Source organism: Perognathus longimembris, chromosome 1 (genome assembly GCF_023159225.1).
Source record: "Perognathus longimembris pacificus isolate PPM17 chromosome 1, ASM2315922v1, whole genome shotgun sequence".
In the NCBI taxonomy this organism is placed as follows: domain Eukaryota; kingdom Metazoa; phylum Chordata; class Mammalia; order Rodentia; family Heteromyidae; genus Perognathus; species Perognathus longimembris.
Genome location: NC_063161.1, coordinates 10,628,071 through 10,653,801, shown reverse-complemented (window position 1 = coordinate 10,653,801; position 25,731 = coordinate 10,628,071). Strand labels below are relative to the sequence as shown.

At 50.9% G+C, this 25,731-nt stretch overlaps 1 protein-coding gene across 1 annotated transcript in view; it reads right to left on the bottom strand.

Moving 5' to 3' along the window:
• Syn3 (synapsin III) overlaps positions 1-25,731 on the bottom strand; it is a 370,475-nt gene that overhangs the window by 326,454 nt on the left and 18,290 nt on the right. Inside the window, exon 2 of the mRNA XM_048356384.1 lies at positions 16,312-16,769. Coding sequence (XP_048212341.1) covers positions 16,312-16,622 — 311 coding nt within the window. The 5' untranslated portion in view covers positions 16,623-16,769. The remainder of the gene's footprint in view (positions 1-16,311; positions 16,770-25,731) is intronic.

Below are 25,731 nucleotides of genomic sequence, written 5' to 3'. Positions count from 1 at the left end.
TTGGGGGGACACTTGCCACAAACTGGGTGCTTTGCTAAGTATTTCCCCAAGCCTTCTTGAGGGCAGAGATGGATCTTTTCGCTCCCAGGCTCCTTCTCCCCCTTTTCCACATTTGGCGCATTAAAACGAATATACACCCTGACTCTCTCACCAGCTGGGTGTGAGTGCTAGTGAACAATTGGGAAGCATGTCCTTAAGAACGTTCCTCATAGGGGCTGGGGATATAGCCTAGTGGCAAGAGTGCCTGCCTCGGATACACGAGGCCCTAGGTTCGATTCCCCAGCACCACATATACAGAAAACGGCCAGAAGCGGGGCTGTGGCTCAAGAGGCAGAGTGCTAGCCTTGAGCGGGAAGAAGCCAGGGACAGTGCTCAGGCCCTGAGTCCAAGGCCCAGGACTGGCCAAAAAAAAAAAAAAAAAAAAAAAAAAAAAGAACGTTCCTCATAGGGGAAAGCAAAGGAAAGCCATGACACTGTCCGAAGAGAATTGCATTTATTACCTAACTTATGAAATGTTAACCTCTCTGTACTATACATAATAGATAGATAGATAAAGAGACATACACATACATATTTCTCTCTTTTTAAAAGAACCTTCTTTGCTTTGGAACAGGGGTGTTGTCAGCTCTTTCCCCAACCTTCCCTTTGTGAAAGATTCCACTCAACAAGCCCTCCCTATCTGTTTCCAGAGGCCCCATGGATCCTCAGCCAGGGCCAGAGCACCCCTCCTCTTCCCAGCCCGTCAGGACCCCTGACTGACGTCTCCAGCGTTTACGCCACCTTTTTCTCACAGTACTAAAGGGCCAAGATGTCAATGCAGCTAGGTTTGCATTGGACAGAAACTGTTGGTATGATTGGAAAGCCAGAGTTTGGTTGCAAAGTTCTTCAAGAAAATGTGTGTGCGGGGCTGGGGATATGGCCTAGTGGCGAGAGAGCTTGCCTCGTATACATGAGGTCATGGGTTCAATTCCCCAGCACCACATATACAGAAAACGGCCAGAAGTGGCGCTGTGGCTCAAGTGGCAGAGTGCTAGCCTTGAGCAAAAGGAAGCCAGGGACAGTGCCCAGGCCCTGAGTCCAAGGCCCAGGACTGGCCAAAAGAAAGAAAGAAAGAAAGAAAATGTGTGTGCAAACACACACACACACACACACACACAAATAATTCATACAATTTGCAAATTTTATCACAAGCAAATTCTAGATTTGTGGGGCCTGGGGTGGGGTGGGAGAACCAAACGGAATCATAAATGTCAATTGTCTACTATTTAAAGTTGATTTAGAAAGCTAGAAAACATTGAAGTAGATAGGTCTGTCTTCCTCTGTCGATGAAAACAACTTCAGAATAACCACAAAAACTTCAGAATTTAGACACTCTTTTGAGGGGGTGAGCAGGGGCAGTACTAGTGTTTGAACACAGGACTGTGCTTGCTAGACAAGAATTCTATCCCTCAAGCTATGCCCCAGACCTTTTTCCTTCAGCTTACTGTTCAGATAGGGTCTCATGCTTTGGCCCAAGGCCACCCTCAGATAGCAATTGTCCCTACCTCTTTCTCCTGTATAGCTGAGGTGACAGGCACACCCCCCCCCCATTACACCCATCTGAGTATGAAATTCTTAAAGTTCCACCTAGAATATGGAAGCTTGGGGTCCTCCTCCCCAAACCACGATCTACACTAATTTTCCATCATCCTTCCTCTCTGTCCAGGAATGCAGAAGATTCTTGTGCAGGCCTGTGGACAAACCAGCTTCATGTATTCCTCCCACCCACAAATACTCAAGCATCTCTTAGGAGGATGGACCGGCAAGCTGGCCTACAGAGGCTCTGGGATTGGGTCAAGCTCCTTTGGGGCAGGGGATTCTAGGATTTAGGTACCCGAAGCATGGTCTCTGGTATAATTTGAAGAGTCCTAGAAGATACATCTCTTGGCCCTGACTCCTGTGCCTGTGATGAGAGGGTATAGTTAGCAAGAGCTAGAGCAAGGTGCAGAGCAGGCATCTCGCGAGCCTGGGCTTAACAGCAATGAGTCTGGACCCCAGAAAGGCAACTGATGACTATAACCACTGGCATGCTAGAAAGCAAACAAACAAACAAACATGATTGGGGGAATCATACAGCTGGGGGGAAAATCTTAGTTGTACTACTCACTTGCCTAATGTGTTCCAAGCCAAGGCACTTTGCTTCTTCCCCCACCCCAGGTCTCAGTTTCCCCATTTGTCCAGTGGTTATATAGCATCAGCCAGAAAAGGCTTTAGTGAGAAATTCACCTGACTCTTCTCTCTTCAGCAAGGCGGCAGAGTGGCTGGATGGCCCATTGCAAGCCCAGCGCCTCCACTCACTTGTGGTGTGACCTTGGGTAAGTCTTTCACCCTCCACCTGCCTCTGTTTCCACATCTGGCACACGGGGATGACAACAGACGCCACCACACGGGGCTGCTGTGAAGACCCGCAGCATGCTCCCGTGTTTGCAGCCCACAGCCAGAAACGGAATCCACCAGTGACAGATAAGATAACCATTGAGGCTTTACTCAGTGCTGACGGGAGCTGCTCTTCCTGGATATTAACACGCAGAATTGTGGGATCCCTGGCTTTTGATGTGCCCATCCGTGCGATGAACCGAGCCATGGTATACATGTGATATCATACATATGGCCTGCCAGCCTCTCCACATTCCTCCTCCTCCTTGACCTTCACATGACCTCTAAGAGTAGGGATCCCACCCTACATTCCACATGAGAAGTCCCCACTGAAAGTTGCACAACCTCTAAACGGTCTCCTCTTCCTTTCAGATTTCCCAGATTCAGTCCAGACCCTCGGGGGGGGGGGGGGGGCTTTCCTGGTGGTTTTCTGCCATTTTGTGGACCTACCCAACTTCCTGTGAGTCCCTAAGCACATCCTCTGAGGTTATGCCCCTGAGCCTTTGCACGCGCCCTCCTCTCAGAAGAGGATGTTTACCACCCTTCTTTATCCAGCCGCCTCTTTCGCACGTTCCAGCACACTTATGGGTGGCACCCACTTTGTTTTCCTTGGCACCGTCGCCCAGCTGGCTGGGTGCAGAGTCCTTCCACTGCTTCTATAGCACATGATACTTAACAGCCATGATGACACCTCTCTACCTTGTGATTACACCATCAACCCTCTGTCCCCTTGCCCACAAACATCGAGTCTGTGAGGTCCTGGAAGTCAGAAGCAGTGTTCTAATGCTGCTTCATGTCCAGGACTCAGCCTGGTGAGACAGGGCACAGGACTGCGCTTAATGAATGTCCATTGACTGGTTCCATTGACATTCATGTGGATTGGATGTCTGTCTTCCACAGCCATCGGGCTCCCTGGACTGCCATCTACTGGTAGACTGTTGTAATGCACTTACAAATCAACACCTATTACAATAGCGGGGGTGGAGGGGGTGGGGTGTATGCCATCATTGGATGGCATACAGCGCGCACGAGGACCAGCAGTCTTGGACTTGAATCTAATCTGCAGCCCAGGGCACCCTGCATTACACACATAGCACTTAAGCACCACTGGCCCAGATGAGGTGAGGCCTCACCTTCCAGGAGAAATGCACGGTTTTGCCCCATCTCTGGAGAGTGTGTGGCAAGGCCTGGCAGGCGGGCTGGGGCTGAGGTGAGGGTCAGGCGGTCCACCCCCCTGCCTGGCTGGGAGTCAGAAGTCTGTCTCCTGATGGGCCACACAGCCTGCTGCCTCCTTGCTGGGGGTGGGGGTTCATTCAGGCTGGAGCTGGAGCTGCCTCTGAACAGCTCTGTCTGGCAGAGGGTACGGGGAGGATGGTGTGGAATTCTAGATGCCTCGGGGGCTGGGGTTGCCGCCTCTGTAATTGACTGGCTGTTTGACCTCAGGCAAAACAGATGGTCTCCCCTGTGCCCACACGCTTTGTCTTACATCCGCCGCCTCCTCTCTGTGCCCTAAGATATCTGTTCTCTTAAGGAGCACCCCCTCATACCTCCTGAACACCTTGGCTGATCTTTCGAGTCTGTAGCCTTGCAAAGGGGGTGGGGTGGGGAGCTGTGGATTCTTCCAGGCTTCTATCTCTGTGGGTGGCCTCATATTTTACTGCCACATCAGAGGCACCAGGAAGGAGAATATTATAAACTAGGGCTGCCCGGGGTGGGAAATCCCTAGTTTGGAGTGGCGGGATGTGGTATGTGAGAGAGATTTATGGGGAGTGGATACCGTGTTCTTCAGCAGTTACAGCAGGAGCAGAAGAAAGAGAATGAACACAAACAGGGAACAGGACCACCTGTACCCCAGCCAGCCTAAAAAAAAAATCCATCCTGTACATACAATCAAGGCAGTAGAGCCTTGGCCATGCTCCCTTAAGGACAGAAAAGCCAGGAAGGTCCTGTCTAGGGTGGCAGTCACCTCCTCAGGTGAAGAAGCAGGTGGGCTAGCTGCCTTTCGAGAGAGACCCAGCTTGCCTCCACCTCTTCCATGTACTTCCTACTCTACCTCAAGCCAACATCCACCTCCTGAGACCCCGTTTCCTCATGGAAGGCATTGCAGGGCCTTCCATAAGGGCACATGGGAATGACGCTGCTGACTTGTGTACAGCGTTTAAAGGTCATCTGCCTCTCCCCTGACCTTCACCAGGAGGGAGAAGGCCTGAAGCCAATCACATTGTACCTGGGGAAATAGGTTATCTTCTCTCTCCAAGACAAGAACGATGGCAGCAGCTGCTTGTGCCTTGCCTGTCCTGACTTTATCCTTTGTGCTCTACTTGCATCCCAGCATCAACCCCGACATTTAGGGTAAACAGAGTCATCACCATCCACAACTCACTACTGCACAAAGCTGGCTAAAGTATCACATTCTAGCCACTCTTCCCTCCTGTCTGAAGACACAACAGTGTCCCCTTTGCTTCTAGAGACTTCAAGAAGTCATCAACTTCACACCCTCCAAAGAGAAACTCATTCCCTCAGCAAGTGTTTGCTGCACATCTTTCTACCCAGCCCAGCCTAGGGAAATGGCCACAGGAGAGGTGACACGCTGAAAGGTAACCATTTCACGGCACAAGTAACTAATGTCTGGTCATTCAGAAAAAGGGTTTTTGATGGCATAAGGAGGATGATAAGCGCTCTAAGGGAATATTATGCATCAAATGTAGAAAGGCATGGGACTTGTCAAGGTAAAAGGGACAAGAAGGCTGAGAACATTATGGATCACCCAGTTCTCTGTTTATTCATTCACTCACTCACACATCCATTCATCCATCCATCCACTCTTCTATTCATATATAAACAATTCATCCATCAGTACATATATTCTTCCAGCCATCTACCCACCCAGCATCCATTCACATATCCACCCATCCACCCACCCATACAAACATATACACACATACTCTTCCACCCACATATCCATTCATCCATCCATCCACTCATCCATCCACTCATCTATCCACCCATTCACTCATCCATCCATCTACCCATCTACTCAACCATCCATCCATCCATCCATCCATCCATCCACCCATCTGCCCTTCCTCTAGTATGTGCTCATCACTCCACTAGGCCCTTGGAACTGCACTGAACAAAACAGCCCCCCTGAGGTCACAGACCCTCACACCCAGCACAGTCCCCTCTATTCCCAGCCATCTCTCTTCAGCTAAAACCAACTGGCAGACGCCATCTGTCACCAAGCTGATTGTCTCCATAGTGGGCAAGTATTTCTCTGCACCTGTGCTCTTTTCCTTCCATCTGCTCCTCTGCTCACAGAATGGCTTGTGTCCTTTGAGCAGCTGCTCAAGCAATCTCTCGTTTAGCTAAGCCCATTCTGCAGAGGCACCGAGCTCATGGCAAATCTTCAGGAACCCCACAGCCCTCTCCATTCTGCAAGGCCAGGGCAGGAGGTCAGGAGAGGAGACAGGAAGCTCCATCCCTTCTCCTGCCCTCACGGATGCCTCTCTCCTGCCAGAAACATGTGAGGGACAGGCTTCCACAGGCCCCAGAGAGAGACATTCTGTAATGAGGCTGGCATCTGCCCAGAGACCTGCCGCCCTCTCCCCGGGGCAAGGCTGTAACTCAGGCGGGACGGAGCCTGGAGACTCTGGCTCCACAGTTACTATTGCTCAAGAAGACCCAGGGCTCCGAGGACTCCTTCGAAAGAAGGTCACTCAAGAGTGCCCGAGCCAGAATGCCATGTTGTGGAGGACGAGACAGGACTCACAATTGCAGCTGAACTCTTCAGAGGAGAGCCAGGCTGGGCCCTTCAAAGTCACTGAGCCTGGGGGGTCAGCAATGAGAACACGAAAGGTTACAGGTTGCACCTCCTTTAAGTTTTAACCTCTCCTGGTGGGCTGAGCTTCTTCTGTCTTACTCTCTCCCATATGAGTAGCCAAGCTGGGCTTGAACCCGTGCAAGGGATGGGGTCCCTATTCCCTCACCACTCGATCTGTGTCAGTGGATTGTATCTGCATGGAGCTCGATTCTGCTGCCATCTTTCTTTCCTGAGGTCTCAGTCCAACCAGTTGGAAGTCACATGACACAAGTCCTCTGGACAAGTGGCCTCTAAGCTGGCTCTTCATCATTTGTTTGTTTGGTTTTTTTAAAAAAAGCAGGTGCAGACCAGGTACCAAGGGCTCACATCTATAATCCTAGCTACTCAGGAGGCGGAGATCTGAGAATCGAAGTTCAAAGCCAGCCTGGGCTGGAAAGGCGATGAGAATTTTTATCTCCAATCACCCTACAGAAAAACCGGAAGTAGAGCTGTGGCTCAGCCAAGAACACAGCCATTTCCTGACTCCAGTCTGTATGTTCTGATTTGAATGTCATGCTTAGCCTGTCTCCTATCCCTCCCTTCTTTGGGAAGTAACTCTTGCATTTGCATTTACATCAAGAGAACGAACCCTTCTCATGTGGTCAGCCTCAGCAGGACTGTCCCTAAGAGCCCCAAGAATAAGAAGTGGAGCCCACCAGGCTTGTTCACCTCCAAGAATTTATTTTCCAGCCCAGAGAAACGAGGATAGAAGCAAACAGGCTGATTTGTGTTGACACTGTCCATGACGTCCTGCTCCCAGATACCTTTGTTTTTTTTGTTGTTTTAGGTCAGTGGTGGGGTTTGAACTCACAGCCTGGGCGCTGTCTCTTTTGTTCAAGACTGTCACACTTCCTCATGAGCCACAGCACCACTTTCAGTTTTTGAGTGGTTAATTGGCTTTTCTGCCCAGGCTGGCTTTGACCCATGATCCTCAGATCTCAGCATCCTGAGTAGCTGCTAGGACGACAGCCAGGAGCCACCGGCTCCCGGCTCCCCATACCTTTCAGACAGGTCCTGGGGCCTAATCTTTCTGAGAAATCCAGTCTTCACATTTCCCTTTACTTCTTGGACCTTCCCCACATATTTCCAAGGAATCCCTGTTGTGCCTCAGTTAGCCAACATCTGTTACTTTTCCTGACAAAGAAAACGATCCAGTGCGGCAGATGGAGGGTGGTACCTGAGACGCGGAATGTCATTCTGACGGACACAACCTTCTGGGGACCACAATCTCCCTCCATCCTCATGGTTACATACAGGAAGAAACACAGGCCCAGCGAGGGACAAGTGGCCCCTGTCCCCAACATCCCATAGCTCAGCCAAGGTCTTTGGAAGGACAGTGAGAGGAGAGGAATTTAGGACGAGGCAGCATCCATCAGAATTTTCTCCATACTCTCCTTCCAGTTTGGAGGGTGAAGCGCTCCTCGGAGACTTTCTGAGCGCAAGGGTAACAACCCTTCTCTGTTTCCCCTTCTCTCCCTCTCTGCACCACCCCCAAGGAGCTGGGTAGGAAGCAACAGGGCATCGGGCCTTGGATTGGACAGCGTGAAAACCTCACGGAGAGGGGTCAGCACTTGAAAAATTCCTCAAGTCAAAGGGCTGGGGGCTTGGGTGGCACACAAGGCCCTCACTGTGTGCGCACATTGTCTCCCTCATAAAAGGGGCCTGGGCCTGGGAAAAAACGGAGCGGTCTCCAGGCAACTGGGCAGGATGCTGGGGAATGCCCAGCCCCTCCCCCCACCCCCAGGCACCCAGGCCAGGAGGGCTGGAGAGAGGGGCAGGAGCTGCTGGGACAGCGTCCAGAGAGCCAGAAGCCACTCCAGGTAGAGTCCGGTGGTATGTCTGGGTCATGGAATGAATCAAATAGCAAGGCGACAACCCACTTTCAATAGCTCCTTCCCCCATCTCTCCCCGCACCCTCTAACAGTTCCTCCACACCACTGTCTGGTTCAAGTAGAGTCTCAGGGGTGAGGAAGGAGTGGAGAGAGGGGTGAGGAGTTTGGTCCTCAGAGCCAGTGTCTCAACACAGAGCTGTGTGTCTCCTCTCTAAGCCTCTCCCCCGACTCCAGGGGCAGGGGATAGACTTAGAACCCCAGTGGCATCTCAGCCAGCGTCTGCCAGCCTGCCAGGATCTGGTGCCCTTCCCCCGGGGCTTCTGCAAGTCAGCCTAGAGGCTTGCCAACAGGCGCCTTTCCCCCCAGCTCCCAGCACTATTATAAGTCACCAGCAATTAGGAACTGCAATTAATGGTTAATAACAGTTACCGTTTCAGGGCCTATTATGCCAGGCTAAGCCACGGAGCAATGCCACCCGTGCCATTGTCTTTAATTTGCACCATTACCCTTTCCAGGCCGTCTTCTCAGGGCCTGCGCACAGCGGAGGCACGCATGCTTCCCAGGCGGCTGGACTTGCCCAAGGTCACACAACAGAGAGAGCGCAGGGACCAGAGCCCATGGTCGAGGGCAGTCCGGCTCATGACTGGCCACCGGGCTTCAGCCCCTCCCTGGGGGGGGGGCATGCTCCTCCTTCATCCCGCTGTGTGAATCAGTCCTGGGACCTGGTGCGGCTCCCCAGCCAGCAAGCAAGGCAGCGCAGGGGCCAGACTGTTTTGGTGCTGTTTGCTGAGTCCCTGTCATTACCAGTCTCCAGAAGACAGAACCCAGGACATCCTGGTCAATTCCAATTTCAGTTGTATAAGTCTATCTCCAGTACTGCATGGGGCATACTCAGACTCATTCATTAAGTATTAACTGGTGTCCTGTAATAAGTGACTCTGTGTGTGTGTGTGTGTGTGTGTGTGTGTGTGTACACGCGTGTGCATATGCCATTACTGGGGCAAGAATTCAGGGCCTTACACTCTTGCTCAGCTTTTTAGCCATGACTGTCACTCTATATCACTTGAATCATACTTCCAGTTTAGCTTTTTGGCTGGCTAAGATAGTCTCTTAAGACTATTCTCCACAGGCTGGCTTTGAACCACAATCCACAATCCACGGGTACCCAGCATGGACAACCACGGGACACCTGTAAGCCTCCTGGAGATGCCAACTCTGAGTTCACACCGATCACCTTCCCGAACCCCCAGTGCGGATGGAGAGGATGGGAGCCAAAGGTCCTACCAGGCCTGAGAGTGATTCCAAGGTGTCCTGGGGTCCTCATGACAGTGGTCAAAGCAGCCGGAAGCAGCTTCACCTTTAAAGAGGAGGCTAGAAGCCCCGCACCAGTGGCTCACACCTGTCATCCTAGCTACTCAGGAGGCTGAGATCTGGGGATTGTGGTTCGAATCCAGCCAAGGCATAAAAGTTCCTGTGCGGCTCTTATCTCCAGTAATCACTCAAAAACTGGAAGTCGGGGCTGGGGATATAGCCTAGTGGCAAGAGTGCCTGCCTCGGATACACGAGGCCCTAGGTTCGATTCCCCAGCACCACATATACAGAAAACGGCCAGAAGTGGCACTGTGGCTCAAGTGGCAGAGTGCTAGCCTTGAGCGGGAAGAAGCCAGGGACAGTGCTCAGGCCCTGAGTCCAAGGCCCAGGACTGGCCAAAAAAAACAAAAAAAAAAACTGGAAGTGGCGTTGTGGCTCAACATGGTAGAGTGCTAACATGGAGCACAAAGAAGCTCAGGGACAGAGCCCAGGTTCTGAGTTCAAGCCCCACAGTCAACAAAAAAATAAAATTAAATTAAAAATAAATTTTAAAAAAAAGGGGATGCTAGAGATTTTGAGTTTTCAACATGGGAGAAAATAGAAGATCCCTGGAAATAACCTGTGTAATGACACAAAAGGAAACAGGCACCGAATAGCAAAGCAACTTGATCAAGACGAGGCACAGAGGAGCTGGGACTTGAACTTTGCACTGCCATCTGCCTACCCTCCATGCTTTATGTTTTATCTTCTTTCCCTATTTAACTCTCCTGGGGAGCAACCTGACATGTTCTGAGGTGACATTCCTATTTTAATATTAGAGGAGGGGGAAAGGACCGAAGCCTGGGACCTTTAGTGCTTAAACTCAGAAACTGATACATTGGGCTGGGGATATGGCCTAGTGGCAAGAGTGCTTGCCTCGTATACATGAGGCCCTGGGTTCGATTCCTCAGCACCACATACATAGAAAACGGCCAGAAGTGGCGCTGTGGCTCAAGTGGCAGAGTGCTAGCCTTGAGCAAAAAAGAAGCCAGGGACAGTGCTCAGGCCCTGAGTTCACGGCCCAGGACTGGCAAAAAAAAAAAAAGAAACTGATACATTGGCTTGAAACCCTTTTGTACAACTACCTAACAATAATTTCAAAAAAATACATTTTTCTTAAAAGGAGAAAACATGCTCCACAGACCCAAGGGCCATGTCTACAGAGGTTCGTTCTGCTAACCTGAGCCCATCAGGCTGGTTCCTTCCGCCGGGCGTGTTCAAGGGGCAGAACGAGGCCCCCCAGGGCCAGCCCACCTCGATCTGGGGCTTCTGAGATCTAACGTGGAACTCTGCCACCTCTCTTCTCTTCCCCTGCCCAGACACCTCAGATTGAGTGTGTGTGTGTGTGTGTGTGTGTGTGTGTGTGTGTGTGTCTACGCATGCGCACTTGTGGGTGACCAGGGCTCTGCTCACACGCAGCTCAGGACGGCCTAAGAGAATGGCAGCGATACACAGCCCAGTCTCCAGCTGGCATCCGCTTTGCTTTGGGGCCCCAAGCCCTCCGTTTTCCTTATTGATGAAATAAGAAAGGAAAACTAAATTGTGGAACCCATGATAGCCACTTAGCACAATGTCTGGAAGGGAGGGGTGCATGGAGACGCAGCCACGAGGATGGCACCGCTCCACCCTCAGAGAGCACGCTGCAAATTCACCTGCTTCTTCCTTCTTCCAATCCACCAACACATTCAATGTCTACCTCACGGCAACCTCAGGAGCCCTGCAGAGTGTCCACTGAGAAGGGTGACCCCAGCCAGAGAATGCCTTTCCAGAAATTTCCCCACTACTAACCGCCCAGCCCTCCCAGCCCAGCTACCCCTTCAGGTCTAGTTTGCTCGAGCAGTCATATGGGTGCCCTGCTCTGCCTTACTCGCCTAAAGCACAGACCCTCGACAGAAACATCTGGAAGGGGACAGGGAGCAAAGGCTTCACAACCAGTTCTTCGGATGGGTCAGCAGAATCCCTGTCGTACGGTGTCTGGCCGTTCCTGGGGTGTAAATACCCCCACCATGGCAAACAGGAACTCTGCCACCAGCTCCTCCCTAGGTTTTATTGTCACACTCCCAAGCTTGTCATTGCCAGCAATGTGCCACCTCCCAAAGCCCCGTCAATGGGCAGCCCTCGGTGCCTAGTTCTATGGACCCTGTGGGAGTGGGTGGGTCACCTGCAGCGGAGGAGCCACAACCATCCTCCAGCATAATGGTATTTGGGGAGTCCCAGAGCGCACGGGTGCAGGTGTTTCTCTGTGGGCCTCGCTGGCTGCACTTCCTTGGGCGGGTGACATCTGACAGCCTCCACCCTCAATGGACCATGGCTGAGGCCAGTGTCAAATGATGGGTGTGTGCCATCTTTCATTGCTCTCCAGCTAATAGAAGAACAACAGAAGCCATGGGGAAGGGAGGCGCAGAAGGGAAAGTGACAAGCCATCTATGTGGAGACTAGAATAGCAGATACCCTGGGAACCAGGGCACAGTCACGTGAATGGAGAATGAACGATGCCACTGCCCCAGATCCACTCTTTGCCAACCCACCCAGGCTCCAGAGACCTGGTAGAAGAGCCAGTGGGCAGGGAGGTGCACCCAAGCCACCTGGTTAGTATTCTTTGTTTGTTTGTTTTGGCCAGTCCTGGGCTTTGGACTCAGGGCCTGAGCACTGTCCCTGGCTTCCTTTTTGCTCAAGGCTAGCACTCTGCCACTTGAGCCACAGCTCCACTTCTGGCCATTTTCTGTATATGTGGTGCTGGGGAATCGAACCCAGGGCCTCATGTATACGAGGCAAGCTCTCTCGCCACTAGGCCATATCCCCAGCCCCCTGGTTAGTATTCTTCTAAAAAAAAAAATAAGTTAAAGGGCTCTATTTATCTATCTATTGGTGGTCGTGGGACTTGAATTCAGGCCTGGGTGCTGTCCCTGAGCTCTTTCACTCAAGGCTAGTACTGCTCTACCACTTTGAGCCACAGTGCTACTTCTGGTTTTCTAGGGATTAATTGGAAAGAGAAGAGTCTTATGGACTTTCCTGCCTGGACTGTCTTGAACAGCCATCCTCAGATCTCAGCCTCCTAAGTAGCCAGCCTTACAGGGGTGAGCCACTGGCGCCCGGCTCACGTGGAGGGTTTTGACTTCGGAAATCCAATCTGGGGTTCTGGCATATTCTATAGCCAATAGCAAAAATATCCTTCCCCGTCTTAAAAGAATCTCAAAGATTCAGGTTACAGTGTCTTGAGCATCCTGATGAGGACTCAAGATTTCACAGAAACAGACCCTGGCTCCTCTGTGCTGACGCTTAAGGTAAGGTAGTTACAAGCCCATCGGACCCCCTCAAAGTCCCCCTGATTCGTCCCTGGTGAGGGCAGTGGCCTATGCTGGTGGGGTGCGTCCTGGGTGTTGAGCATGAGGGACAGAAAGACTAGTAACAGGCAGACTTTGTTCCTGCAAGGGGCAAGGACAATTAGTGTGGGGTGATGCACCCCAGAACGCCGCAGCGTGTTGGAACAGGACATACACCGTGTGTCCCAGAAGGCTTCACAGAAGAGGTGACATCCAAACAGACATTGAAGGATACATAGGAATTGGCCAGGGGAACAAGATAGGGAAAGGTATCCCGGGTAGCAAGGAACAGACTATGCTGGGGGTGGGGTGGGGGGGGGGCGTGACGGGGGGTGGGGGGGACTTTGTGCTGTCTGCTATTCCTGCTGTTACAGAATGCAGAGCTGAAGATGCTCTGCAAAGCAGAGGGCAGGCACGCCTACGACCTTGAGTTTGAACGTTAGGACCTCGAAGTCCCAAACGAAGGATTATAAAAGCAGGAAGTAAATGGATTTGTGTCGGAAAGAGGCCACCCTGCCCTGCTAACGCGGAAGGTAATCAGGAAGTGAAGCCAGGAAGCTGGAGGCTGGAGGCCAGCGGAGCTCAGAGGCCGCTGGGATGAAGTCCCCCTGGTGGCTCTCAAGGCTGCTCTGCTCCATCTCAGAGCACCGAGGTACCACTGAGCCAGGGGTCAGGTCCAAGTTCATGGCGACTCTACTGAGGACTTGTGTGGGAAGCTGACAGACCATCTCCATTCCGAACACCCAATGAGCACACAGGGAACTTGAGGGCCAGGAGGGGAAGAAGAGCAGTGTTTGGGGCTCAGGATGGTAGAAAAGGGGGTCACATTGTCCTAGTGTATGGAGGGGGGAAAGGTGGCCGTCACTCCAACTGCAGACCACTGTGAGTGGCTCCTCCTCATTATCATCTCAAAGGGGGAAAACAGGCGAGGAGGGACCGTGCCAGCTGAGCTGGTTTCTTCCCTCCCTACCAACGTCCTCCTCTCTGGAGCGAGTTCTCACAGTGCAGGCTGACATGAGGCTGCCCAGCTCTGCCAAGCCTACCCAGGGACCGTGAGGCTGGCCCGCCACCTGCTGGCCACTTTTAGTAGCACGGGCTAGGCCTATTTGGGGGAATTCTGCAGGCAGAATGGCTCATCTTTTTCCTTTTCTCCTTCCCCTCCCCCTCCTCCTTCCCCTTTCCTTTTCCCTTTTCGTTTTGAGATAAGCTCTAACTAAACTCTTAATCCTCCTGCTTTATGCCCACCTCTCCAGGGCTTAAAGATTACAGGTGTGCACTACCACATTCGGCCGGATCGAGATTCCAACTTGGGAGAAAGTTGGGAATATACTCAAATCCAGAGAGGTCTCCAATGTGGGCTTCTGTACGCGAGGCTGACAGGCGTGTGGCCAATGTGTGGCCAATGAATGTAGAGGCACCTTCTGGGTGAGTTTATGAGTCTCAGTCTCTCTCCTCCCTTTGTGTACCCATGGAGGGAGAGAGAAGAAGACCTTAAACTAACGGTGTTTGTTCTCAAGAGCCAGTTAACATGTGGGTGTGTGCTATGTGGCCTAGATGCATCGAGTCCAGCCTAAAATGCATGCGTTGGTCCTCCCTGGAGATGGAAGAAACTGGACACCAAGATCAACGTGGGAGTGTCACTTCAGCGAGGGCCACCGATGCCTTCCAACTTCATCCACTGCCCTTACACTACACCACATGCCACATGGGCAGAGGCAGAGAGAAGGAGCTGCAACCTCATCCACCTAGAGGCTAGCAGGCCAGGTTGACCAACAGGAACCCTAGCACTGTGGAAGAAACTCTATGCAGCCGGCCCAGCACTGGGCATGAAGACACCGATCTCTGTCAAGAGGACTAATGTCACATGGAATGTCACATAGAAAGGGCCCTCACTATCTGCAAAAATACCAATACACACTTAAATAGCTCCTGATGTCTGCACAATAGCGCTCAGTAGCACACAGTAAGCACTTTTGTATGAACTCAGGTGCTAACACTACTTGTACCAATTAACTCTGAGGCAGGTACTGAACTTCACCAAAGTCTTCGAGCTGCAGGCGGTTTCTTAACAGAAAAGGGCGGTTGGCATCAAAGTCTCCCAGACGTACTCCAATGTGAACTCTTCACTGAGGACGCACTATCAACAACAAACCACACTCCACTGAGCATCTCTGATCCTTCCTTGGGAGGAGTTAGAGGAAGACTGAGACCAAAACAGGTTCATGGGGCAAATATTGCCAGCTGTATGTCAGACTGAAGTTTGTCACAGTCCTGGGGCCTGAAATGAGGACCTGGGTGCTGTCCCTGAGCTCTTTTGCTCAAGGCTAGTGCTCACTTTGAGCCACAGCACCACTCCTGGTTTTTGAGGGGTTCATTGGACCTAAGAGTCTCAGGGACTTCCTGCCTGGGCTGACTTCAAACCATGAACCTCAGATCTCAGCCTCCTGAGTAGCTAGGATTACAGGCATGAGCCACCGGCGCCCAGAAGTTTTCCCCCCTTTTTGAAAGGTAATGTGGCTTATATGTACATGCCATAATTGGGCTGGGTTTTTCTTTTTGGTTGTGTTGTATCTGTGCATGTATGTGTGTATATGTGTGTGTATGTGTGTGTTGGTACTGGGGCTTGAGCTCAGGGCTTCACACTCTTCCTTGGCTTTTTTTGACCTGGGCTAGTGCTCTACCACTTGAGCCACACCTCCAACTTCCCACTTTTTGCTGCTTAGAGATAAGAGTCTTATGTACCTGTCTTTCCAGGATGGCTTTGAACCATGATCCTCAGATCTCAGCCTGATGAGTATCTAGAATTATAGGCATGAGCCAACAGCACCCTGTCTGCTGGCATGCACATCAAACACATTAAAACATTTGAAACCCATCACTTGAGTAGTTGCACGGAGTGGCACAATCAGACTATCATAGCCTGGATTCAACTAACACTCTCTCCTTCCTTCCATCCATCCTTCTTTCCTTCCTTCCTTCCCTCCTTCCTTCCTTGCTCATCACGAGGCTTGAACTCAGGGCCTAAATGCTATCCCTGAGCTTTTTCACTCAAGGCTAGCACTCTCCCACTTTAAGCCATAGCTCCTCTTCTGGTTCTTAGGTGGTTAATTGGAGATAAGAGTTTCCTGCCTAGGAAACAGACTTTCCTGCCTAGGCTGGCTTTGAACCATGACCGTCAGATTTCCACCTCTAGAGGATGACAGGCATGAGCCCACCAGCCTCCAATTCCAACTTTCCTTCCAACTGGGCTTTGCTGCCAACAGGACTTCAATCACATTTTCTAGCTTCCAGAGCTACTGGCTTTGAGTGGGCAGGCGAGGAGGCACAGAGCTGTAACAGTAAAGCCCATGGAGAACAGGTTAGCACACAGGTGCTGTGGGGCCAGGTAGACTTGTTGGCTTGGCAGAAGTTAACTTCCATCCTTGGGGCCAGTTCCTCTAGCTCTCTCTCTTCTGTTTCCCCACAAGAGAGGAGACAAGCCTCATCTCAACTCTGCCCTGGAAGGGAGTGGCATGAGCCCATCCCAGCTTACCAGTCTGTGTGAGCATCATCGATCACCAACAGGATCCTGGGTCTTTGGATGACAGGCGTGGAGGGCGTGGGAGGCTCCGCCAGCCCCACGGGGCCCTGTGAGGTTTGCTTCATGGCGCTGGAGAAGGAGCTGAAGAGGCTGGACCCTGGAGAGGAGAAGGAGGCCGCCAGGGGCTGTGGGTGCCTCCTCTCCATGGCGGGAGAGGCAGGGGAGCTGGTGGAGCTCTCGGGGCGCTGCAGGTCCGTCATGTAGCCGTTGGGCAAGTTGGCCACGAAGCTGCTGTCGGAGAGACGCCGCCGGAGGAAATTCATGGCTGCAGTTCCGTAGGGATGGCTCGTTTCCTCTCCGAGTCTGCCTGAGCTTCAGAAGATAGTTGCCCGTTAAAGGGAGTGGTCGTGGTTGGCTTTGGACCGGAGCAGCCTCGGGGAATTTTGTCAGCCGTAGTGGAATCTGCTTACCTGTCGGAAACCAGCCAACAAGTACATTAGTGGAAAATGACCTCTTCCCCTTTAAGAGCCAATAGCTAAAGCACTTCCCTGGTCCACTGCTGGTGGCAATAGCAATGAGGACATCCTTTTGGGAAGAAATTTGGCAATCAGCATTAAAAGCATACCTTTTAACCTACCAGTTCCACTTTCTGGAATTCTGTCCTCGGGAAAAGAATCTGAATTACAGGAAAAAGCCCCACGTGCACAAATATGTTGAGCACAGCCTACCAGCCGAATGCTGTTTTAAAAGCAGTGACCATTCAGCCACGGGGTAGCACAGTCCATTCATGATCCTATTGCCAAAAGGGGCACTTCGTAACAGGGAAAAAAAAAATTGTGTTGCGACGTTAAAAAGATCACGAAAGAAAATTGTGGGGGGCTGGGGATATAGCCTAGTGGCAAGAGTGCCTGCCTCGGATACACGAGGCCCTAGGTTCGATTCCCCAGCACCACATATACAGAAAACGGCCAGAAGTGGCGCTGTGGCTCAAGTGGCAGAGTGCTAGCCTTGAGCGGGAAGAAGCCAGGGACAGTGCTCAGGCCCTGAGTCCAAGGCCCAGGACTGGCCAAAAAAAAAGAAAAGAAAATTGTGGGTACAAGATAATGGCGTTCATGCAAAAGTTGAAAGAAAACAAACTTTGGGAATACACCAAAAATATTAGCAGTGATTACATGATGGGAATGCAATCACATGCCTTCATCCTTAACACCCTCCCTTTTCACACTCATTTATGCTTTCAGAATTTTCTAGGATTTTTATGCTCTATGGATACATTTTCTGTTCTTGCCCCGTCTATACTGCTGCGGCTTTAGAATAAGATCCAAGGGAGGCCCTCTAACTCAGATCTTAACACTCAAGTTCGTCTGGAATGTTTCGTCTTGTTGGTTTTTTCTTCTTTTCTGTTTGTTTTATGCCAGTTGTAGGCCTTGAACTCAGGGCATCACGTTCACGCTTGGCTTTTTCCCTAAAGGCTGGTACTCTACCACTTGAGCATTATCTCCATTTCTCACTTTTTTGCTGGGTAACTGGAAACTAAGACTGTCATGGACTTTCCTGCCTGGTCTGGCTTCCAACCATGATCCTCAGATCTCATTCTCCGGAATAGGTAGGATTACAATAAGTACGAGCCACTGGTGTCTGGAGCCTTGGGTGGGGCGGGGGGAGTGTTAAAACATATTCCCCTAAATTAGGGAGGACTGCCTGTGGAAGTAGCCAGAGATAAGTTAGGAGGTGGTTGTAGTCCATTGGGTCAGTAGGTGCGAAAGGAGTTGGATTACATCATTTCCCAGGTATTTTCCTCTTCTTTCCCTCTCCCTGGGCTTCAAGTCACTGGACATCTCTTCAATGCCAAATTGAACCAGAGATTGGGGCATAATACTAGTGAGAGGGACTATGCTGAGGAAGGCCGGAGGACAAGGACAGAAAGCCACCCAGAGACAGACCCTGGTGGCCACTAGAGGGCAGATGTGGTCATGTCAGATGGGGGGGTGGGGAGGACCATCACTTTATGCAACTGTATTTCTCCTGGCAAGCTTGGGTTCTGTGGCACGAAGGGAAACGACTAAGAACGGCATAGGAAGAGGCTGAAAGACATCTCAGACTTGTATAGTGCCAGGAGACAGAAGCCAAGTACAAAATCATAGGGCCACAGGTTTTGCATCGCTATAAAGGCGCCCTGCAAGAATGAGAGTCATTGCAGACTAACATCAGATGCCTGAAGAAAAGATGAGCCACTGACCAGCCTGGTGAGGAAAGTAGATGCCTCCACTCGTGTATCTTATAGACACACAGGCTTCCTTCCTCATTCACCTTAGGTCAAGTCCTGGCTTCACCTGCTACTGCAAGCCATTCCAGCTCAGAGGTTCCCTGACTACACCCAGGCTCCTCAGTTTAATGCTCTTCTCTTGTGAAACCACACCCGGTATGCTACAATGGTTTTCACTGAGCAGTTCACCATGGGACGTGCCTGTTTATGCAGACCGACATCTAGGACATATGAGATGATAGTGGGACTTTTGTCTTTGATTGCTGGGCCTTTTCTCAAATCCACTTTCCTCACTTTTGGCCTCCTCCAAGGCTTCATCTCAAACGTCAGACCTCTTGGCAGGGTCTTGTCATTTGAAGTGCAAATTACAAAGGAGACTCAGACAGAAGAAATGAGAATGCAAAGACGGAATGTCTGAATGCGCGGACTACTTCAACATGACCACACCTATTAAAACAGCTCTTTCAGAGCTGTAAGTATGAGGTGTAAGGACTTGAAACAATCTTCCTTCTTGGTCTTTGAAACCTAACGAACTGATTCCAGTGGTAGAATTTGGAGTGTCATGAGAGTACAGTCATGAAGAGACCGCTACTGTCTAAAAGGTCTACAGATTCTATCCAGCCACGCAATGGTGGCTTATGCCTGTAATCCTAGCTTACTCAGGAGGCTGAGATCTGAGAAGCACAGTTTGAAGCCAGGTAATTTAAGATTAAGAATCTCCAATTAATCAGCAAAAAAAAAAAAAATGCTGCAAGTGGAGCTGGGAATCAAGTGGTACCATGCAAGCATTGAGTGAAAAAAAGCTAAGGGATGGAGCACAAGTCTTGAGTTCAAGCCCCAGAACCAGCGCGCGCGCACACACACACACACACACACACACACACACACACACACACACACACACAGAGAGAGAGAGAGAGAGAGAGAGAGAGAGAGAGAGAATTCCATCCTACACCTACATCATATGTAAGAAGAACTCTTTAAGAGCAGGTCCTCTTCTGAGCCCGCATTATCAATCCTCACAAATTTCACCGTTCTGGTGTTGGATCCAAGTAGACAGAGTCGGTGAGCCTAAAGGTGAACTTCATGGCTCCGGCACCCAGATTCCCTGAGTTTCCATCCCAGCTCTGCCACTGACTATCCAGAAGACCCGAGCCTCCACTGCCTTGTTTTTAAATTGGAGATGACAGAAGGGTATCCATCTTGAACACCAAGAGATTTAGTGTCTTAACACTGAGAAGGATCCAGAGGAATGTCTGGTGCATGGGGTGTCATGGCTGTCATCCCCGCTGCTTTCTAGACAGAGCAGGAAGTCTGGCCACATGGTTACTTGAGCTTGGGAAGCTCAATGGTGGACATGGGCTTTGAGATGGGCCTAAGCTGAGACCCAACTCTGACACGGACAGCTGGGTGGTGGCTTCTTCATCTACAGGACAGGTCAAAACCTCGCCAGCCTGCTTCACGGGCCTTTTGAGCAGAACACAAAGCGTGTCCTAAAGTGCTTTTCAAAAATACTTGTTCAGAGACTGTACAGGGAAATGGACTGTTGGGGTATACAGCTCTGTGAATGCTAACACATCCATGTAACCATCAACAACCACGAAAGCACCTCACAGGGGTAAAATGCCTTCCTTATCCAAGTCACTGGCATGGGGTCCCAGTATCTCACAGGCTGATTGTCCGCATTCCCTCCAATGGTTTATTAGAGCAGGAACGCTCAGTCTCTCACACTTCCTAGCACACGAAGATGATGAATTCCAGTGATTAAGCTCCCAGTGCTCTTCCGGACACCTGCTGGTGTCAGCTCTCCCCTCCCTGGGGCCCTTGCTCAAATGTCACCCTCCCAGCGGGCGCGCCCCTCCAGCGCCACCATCTGGCACTTGAGATCCCTAATTCCCTATTCTACCTGTTTTTGTTCATTGCCTGCATCACCAGCTAGAAGGAAATGAGAGCACTGTTTCATCTGTTCACTGACTTGTCCCGAGTACACAGAACAGTACTCGGGATGCTGATAACTAGTTGTGGTTGTCTGAGGACATGGGTGGGTTTGAGAGAGATGGGGAGAACGATGATAAGGGGTGACAGTGATCAGGAGTCACCACATATAGCAGGCACCAAGTTCAACTAACTTCACCTGTTTTGCAAAGACTAAATGTGCAATTGTTCTAAAGGACGCAGCTCTTACTTGATCTGAGTACCCACGGAATCAGCTAGGTGTCAGGACCAGGCCCTGACACGTCAACCTCAGTCCAACCCAAATGACCACACTGAGAGACTATCCGACCTCACGCTTCAGTGACTCCTTGCTGCCCATGACTACATTCATCCATTTTCCCTCACGCCGTCTCCTTCCCCGTGCGTGCTAAGAGAACATCTCCCCCTCCTCCATAAAGAGCCAGTGTTTGGGTAGAAGGTTTAAAAAATGCATGAGGAAACCCAGTCTGGGCTTTATCAATATATTGATGAGCAAAGACAAAGAGTCTCTGGAGAGGCTGGGAGCTCCAGCCTGTGTCACTGGAGTCGCAAAGCGATGCTGAACTTCCTGGAACACAGTCAAGCACGCCTTTGTAAAGGCGGCAGCCAGCTCCACTCAGATTACAGACCGTCCGGGCCTCCTGTGTACTGCACGGCACTCCATTCTCGCCGTGCTACACACTTGCACCATGCACACACACACACACACACGTGTACACACATGCACACATGTGCTCTGCCTTGCAGGAACTCAGACCCACCCATGCAGGCCTTGCCCTCCTGTGCCAACATCCTCCTTCCCACCCCCGTGGGACCCTGTGTGTGACCAGACAAGGAGGGCCTGGCAGCGCAGAGCTGGAATGTGTAAGTGAGCGAGCCTTCCCTCCCCTGTGGGAGGACACCCAAGGGTGTCAGGAAGTTTTGTGAGGGGAGGGTCTCCTACAAAAAAGAAATAAAGACCGGTGGGAGTCTTCCAGATATTTGCCATCGCCGCCCCATGCAGAACATATTCACATAAAGAAATGCCAAAACAGAGTCCGAATGAGAGCTCATAGAGATAAGCGCTTGCGTTTAATGAATTCAAGCACCACATGGATTCTCCTAAGGGGATGAAGCGACTATAACTGGGTTATCTACCAAATAGCCACAGGCACAGGATTGGTTTATTCATAGGACTTATAGAGCCCTCCAGGGAGCACCGGGCAGGGCAACCGGGGTTGTCCGGCAATTGTGCCAGCTTGCCTCTGACTAACCCAGACTTCACCCGAAAGCCATGTCTACATCAACATGGAAGCCCGAGGTGTGCCAAGGGCCCGGGCTCAGTGGCTGTCTTAGGCCCCTCTGTAATTTCTGCTCTTGCTAGGCCCTTCAGAAAAACAAAACAAAAAAAGCCCATGGTGAGTTTTAGTCATGTTGACTTACTGTACAATACATCATGTCTATGCTGACAAAGATTGTATCACATTTCCAGAGTTGGTCATTTCCAACAGAGGTCAGAGGTGCTCGCATCTAGATAGATGTTGGTGAGTCCGGACAGAATCCTCTCCCGAGAGCATATCCATCTCCACACTCCCTAAACACAGCAGGGTCTGCCCATCAGTCAGCCAATCAGCCAGTCTGTCAGTCTCTGTCTCTCATTCTCTCTCTGACAGCTCTTCACACATACAACTCCAGCAAGTGAAATCTTGGAGCAGCCAACGGATGACCATGACCCAAAGCCCCTCTCTCTCTCCGTTGGCCTGTTGGACTCTGTATTTCACCAGCTCCCAGTACTTCAATGAGCTGCCAGTGTCCATCTCTGTCTTGAATCTCCATCCCTCCCTGACTTGGGTTCCTATGACTCACGGAAGGATCCATTTTTCCACCCCCAGGGAGAACGGTTGAGCCTTCCAGAGCTGGGGCTGCCAGGTTGGCCTGACTGGAAATCCAGGCCCAGCCTTCTAGAATCAGGGCTGAGAAGGCTCTGCTCCGTTGCGCTTGGTATTACATAAACCTGGCCACTACATCCCCGGGAGATGTGAATCCGGACACACCTATGTGGCCCTGGTCATGGACCACAATGCCCACATCCTACAGTAGCACCCTTGTCTTCCTGCTGTTCTCCATCTTCAACAAAGGTCACATCATAACACCTTTTAGTTCTCCTACAGGAAGTCACCAAGTTCCAGGTTTGGGTTTTCCCTGTGGGAACAGAGTATGTTGGGCGCAGGGAACCGCGGCAGGGACATTTAACACTGGACAACAAGAGCCTGGCAGTCTCCCCAAACAGAGATACCCAGCCTACTCTGGCATTCTGGGCTATGCAGAAAATGCAGGCTGAACACCACCAACTCCAGCCTCTGTGGTAGGTTTATAGGTCATCAGAAACAAAGGGAATCAATCCCTCTGTGCCTTCCGTCTCGTCTCTTTCTTCCCTTCTTTTCCTTATTCTGTGAAAGCAGAACTTTTTAATTTTTTTCAGGAACTAATTTTGAATCTGAAATGGGTCTTGGGAATCGAGACGATTTCTTCCTCAATCGAAGACTCCACTCGGTAGTGTTTCCAATGTCAAATTAATTGCTCTCATTGATTGAGGACCAATAAAGTGCTAAACACTCGGGGTTTTTGAACTCAGATGTTAATTAGCATTAATCATGTAGCTCTCATCATTTTCTTCAAACAAATAAAAGCAAAACCCAAGAGGAATTAAATCACTTATTCGAGGTCACACAGCCTGCCACATGGGGTGGTGGGAGAAGTAGAACTCCCATCTACATATGGCAGCGCCTAAAATCCTTCTATATTCGCCATCTTCAGAAGATCTAGACCCAACTATTCCACTGCACAACCAGAAACTCAACAGCCCAGCCAAGCGAGGTGAGTTTCATTCAACACTGATTCACTGGATCCCCCTAACAACTACAGACAGTGTCAACAATCAAGGACGCTGACTTTATTAATAGAGGTGTGAAGCTGGGTGCTGGTGGCTGAGACCTTAGGATCAAAATTGAAAGCTAGCCTGGGCAGGAAACTCTCTGACTCTCATCTCCAATTAACTAGCAAAAGGCTGAACATGGAGCTGTGGCTCACATGGTAGAGTATTAGCCTTGAGCAAAACAACCTAAGGGACAGCATTCAGGCTCTGAGTTCAAGCCCCAGGATACACACACACACACACACACACACACACACACACACACACGTGGAAAGTGAGGCACAAGGGAGATGAAGTACCTGGCCAAGTCTGTCTATTAGGTTAAGTGGTGGAATCTGCATCTTGAGGCCTGAATTTTTTTTTTTATTAACTGTACCACATTGCCTTGTTAACTGTACCATGTTGCCTTGTTACCTGCACAATTAACTGTACAATGGTGCCTTTCCATGATACAAATCAGATGTGAGCACACAAGACAAGAGGCCAGCGATACCCAGCCTGTAGTTTCCACCCTTCCTCTCCAGTATGCTGACTCTCGTGCCCTGGTCAGCAGGGACATGATGGAATTCTCATATCACACACACAGAGAAGACAGATAGGAAGGGTCTCCAGATTTTTCTGGTCTCATCAAGGCTTCTAGAGGCCATCTGTGGAAGGCCAGTGTGGCCAGCCCCAGAGGAGACCATACTGCTGGCCTTTCCCCTGGCGGGGAGGAAGGCCATGACCCAGGAAGCATCCGGGTCTCTGCTGCTCAGCGAAAGGCAGTATTGGGTTTTTAGCATCTCCAGCCTGTCTGACTCAGTGCTGGCTGAGCAAAGGGAGGGAAGGAAGCAGGTAGGAAAGCCGGGCACAGCCCACTGGGAAGCACAGATGATTCGCAACTCATGATGGGGTCATGGCCCATCACCACACTGAATGAAGTGACTGCAGGTGGAGAATGCATTGAATTCACCTAACCTAGCTACTGGGGAGGCTGAAATCTGGGTGGGGGGGGATGTGTGTCACAGTTTGAAGCCAGCCTGGATGGAAAAGTGTCTGAGATTCTCATTTGCAATTAACCTGCAAAAAAACCAAAGTGGAGACATGGCTGAAGCGGCAGAGTGCTAGCCTTGACTGACAAAACTAAATGAGAGTGCCTTGGCCCTGAGTTCAAGACACACACACACACACACACACACACACACACACAGGAATAAAGACCATAGCACATGTATATTACTAGCCCCAGAAGAGACTGAAGTTCAAATTCATTGTACGTACCATGTTCATGCCACTGTAAAGTCCAAAGAATCACCAAGTTACATGACCACAAATTGGGGACCATTTGTATGCCGAGAAACATGATGACAAGACAACAGTGAAGAAGAAGATGGCCGCAGGACTGGCTCCTAGTTCCTGAGTCTTTTCTAACAACGGGGCCCAGCTCTGACAGTCCCCGGTGCATGCTGGAACCCATCATCATCTCCATTTGACAGCCTGTGGAAACGGAGTCCCAGAGACCATAGAGTAACTGGCCGTGGTCACTCAGCCTACATACAGTGCTCCTGGTTGTCAGGCCCAGCTCTGCCACTGCCTCCAGCCACCTTCTTCCAGCCTGAGGTAGCGGTGCTATTATTCCTCCCCGGCACAAAAATGGAAGCCTACAGTTACACCAGTAGTAAGCGATAGAGCTGTCATTCAAATCCAGCCTAGCTCAGGCGGCCCTGGTCCTAACCACTAAGCAACACTGCTTAGAACGTTACAATCCAAGCCCAGGTGGTCTCGAGATCAGAGCGGGTGGATTTTCCATCACCTCATGGTGATCCCTTCAGGATCTCCCTTCTTAGGTGCTCAAGCGGAGCTCAGTGTCTGCAGAGAGGCTTCGAGCCCTCAGCCCCATGCCTTAGTTCTACGACCGTCTCACATCTCTGTTCCCTCCTCAGGCACACCCTTCTCTACATCCTCACACCTTCCCCAGCTGGCTTTTGGGATCCATGCTCACTGGGAAGACATCTGTGACTATGGTCCAGCCACCAATTAGGCCTGAAAGAGCTGCCTGCTGCAATGTGCACGGTGGCTTCAGAGGAGAGGTTTCCAGCATGGCTTTGAGCACCACAGTGCCAGGTCGGCTACAGAGACTGTCCTTGCTTGAACCTGTTGAATTGGAGAAGGCAGCGCCTAGAGTCCACGAGGGGAGGCCCACACTGCCCAGATCTAGGAACCGGACACGAGAGGTTCCTTCTCATTAGGTAAGAAACCAAGTGGCCTCCTGCCTGGAGACAGAGCGACCTTCCCAAGG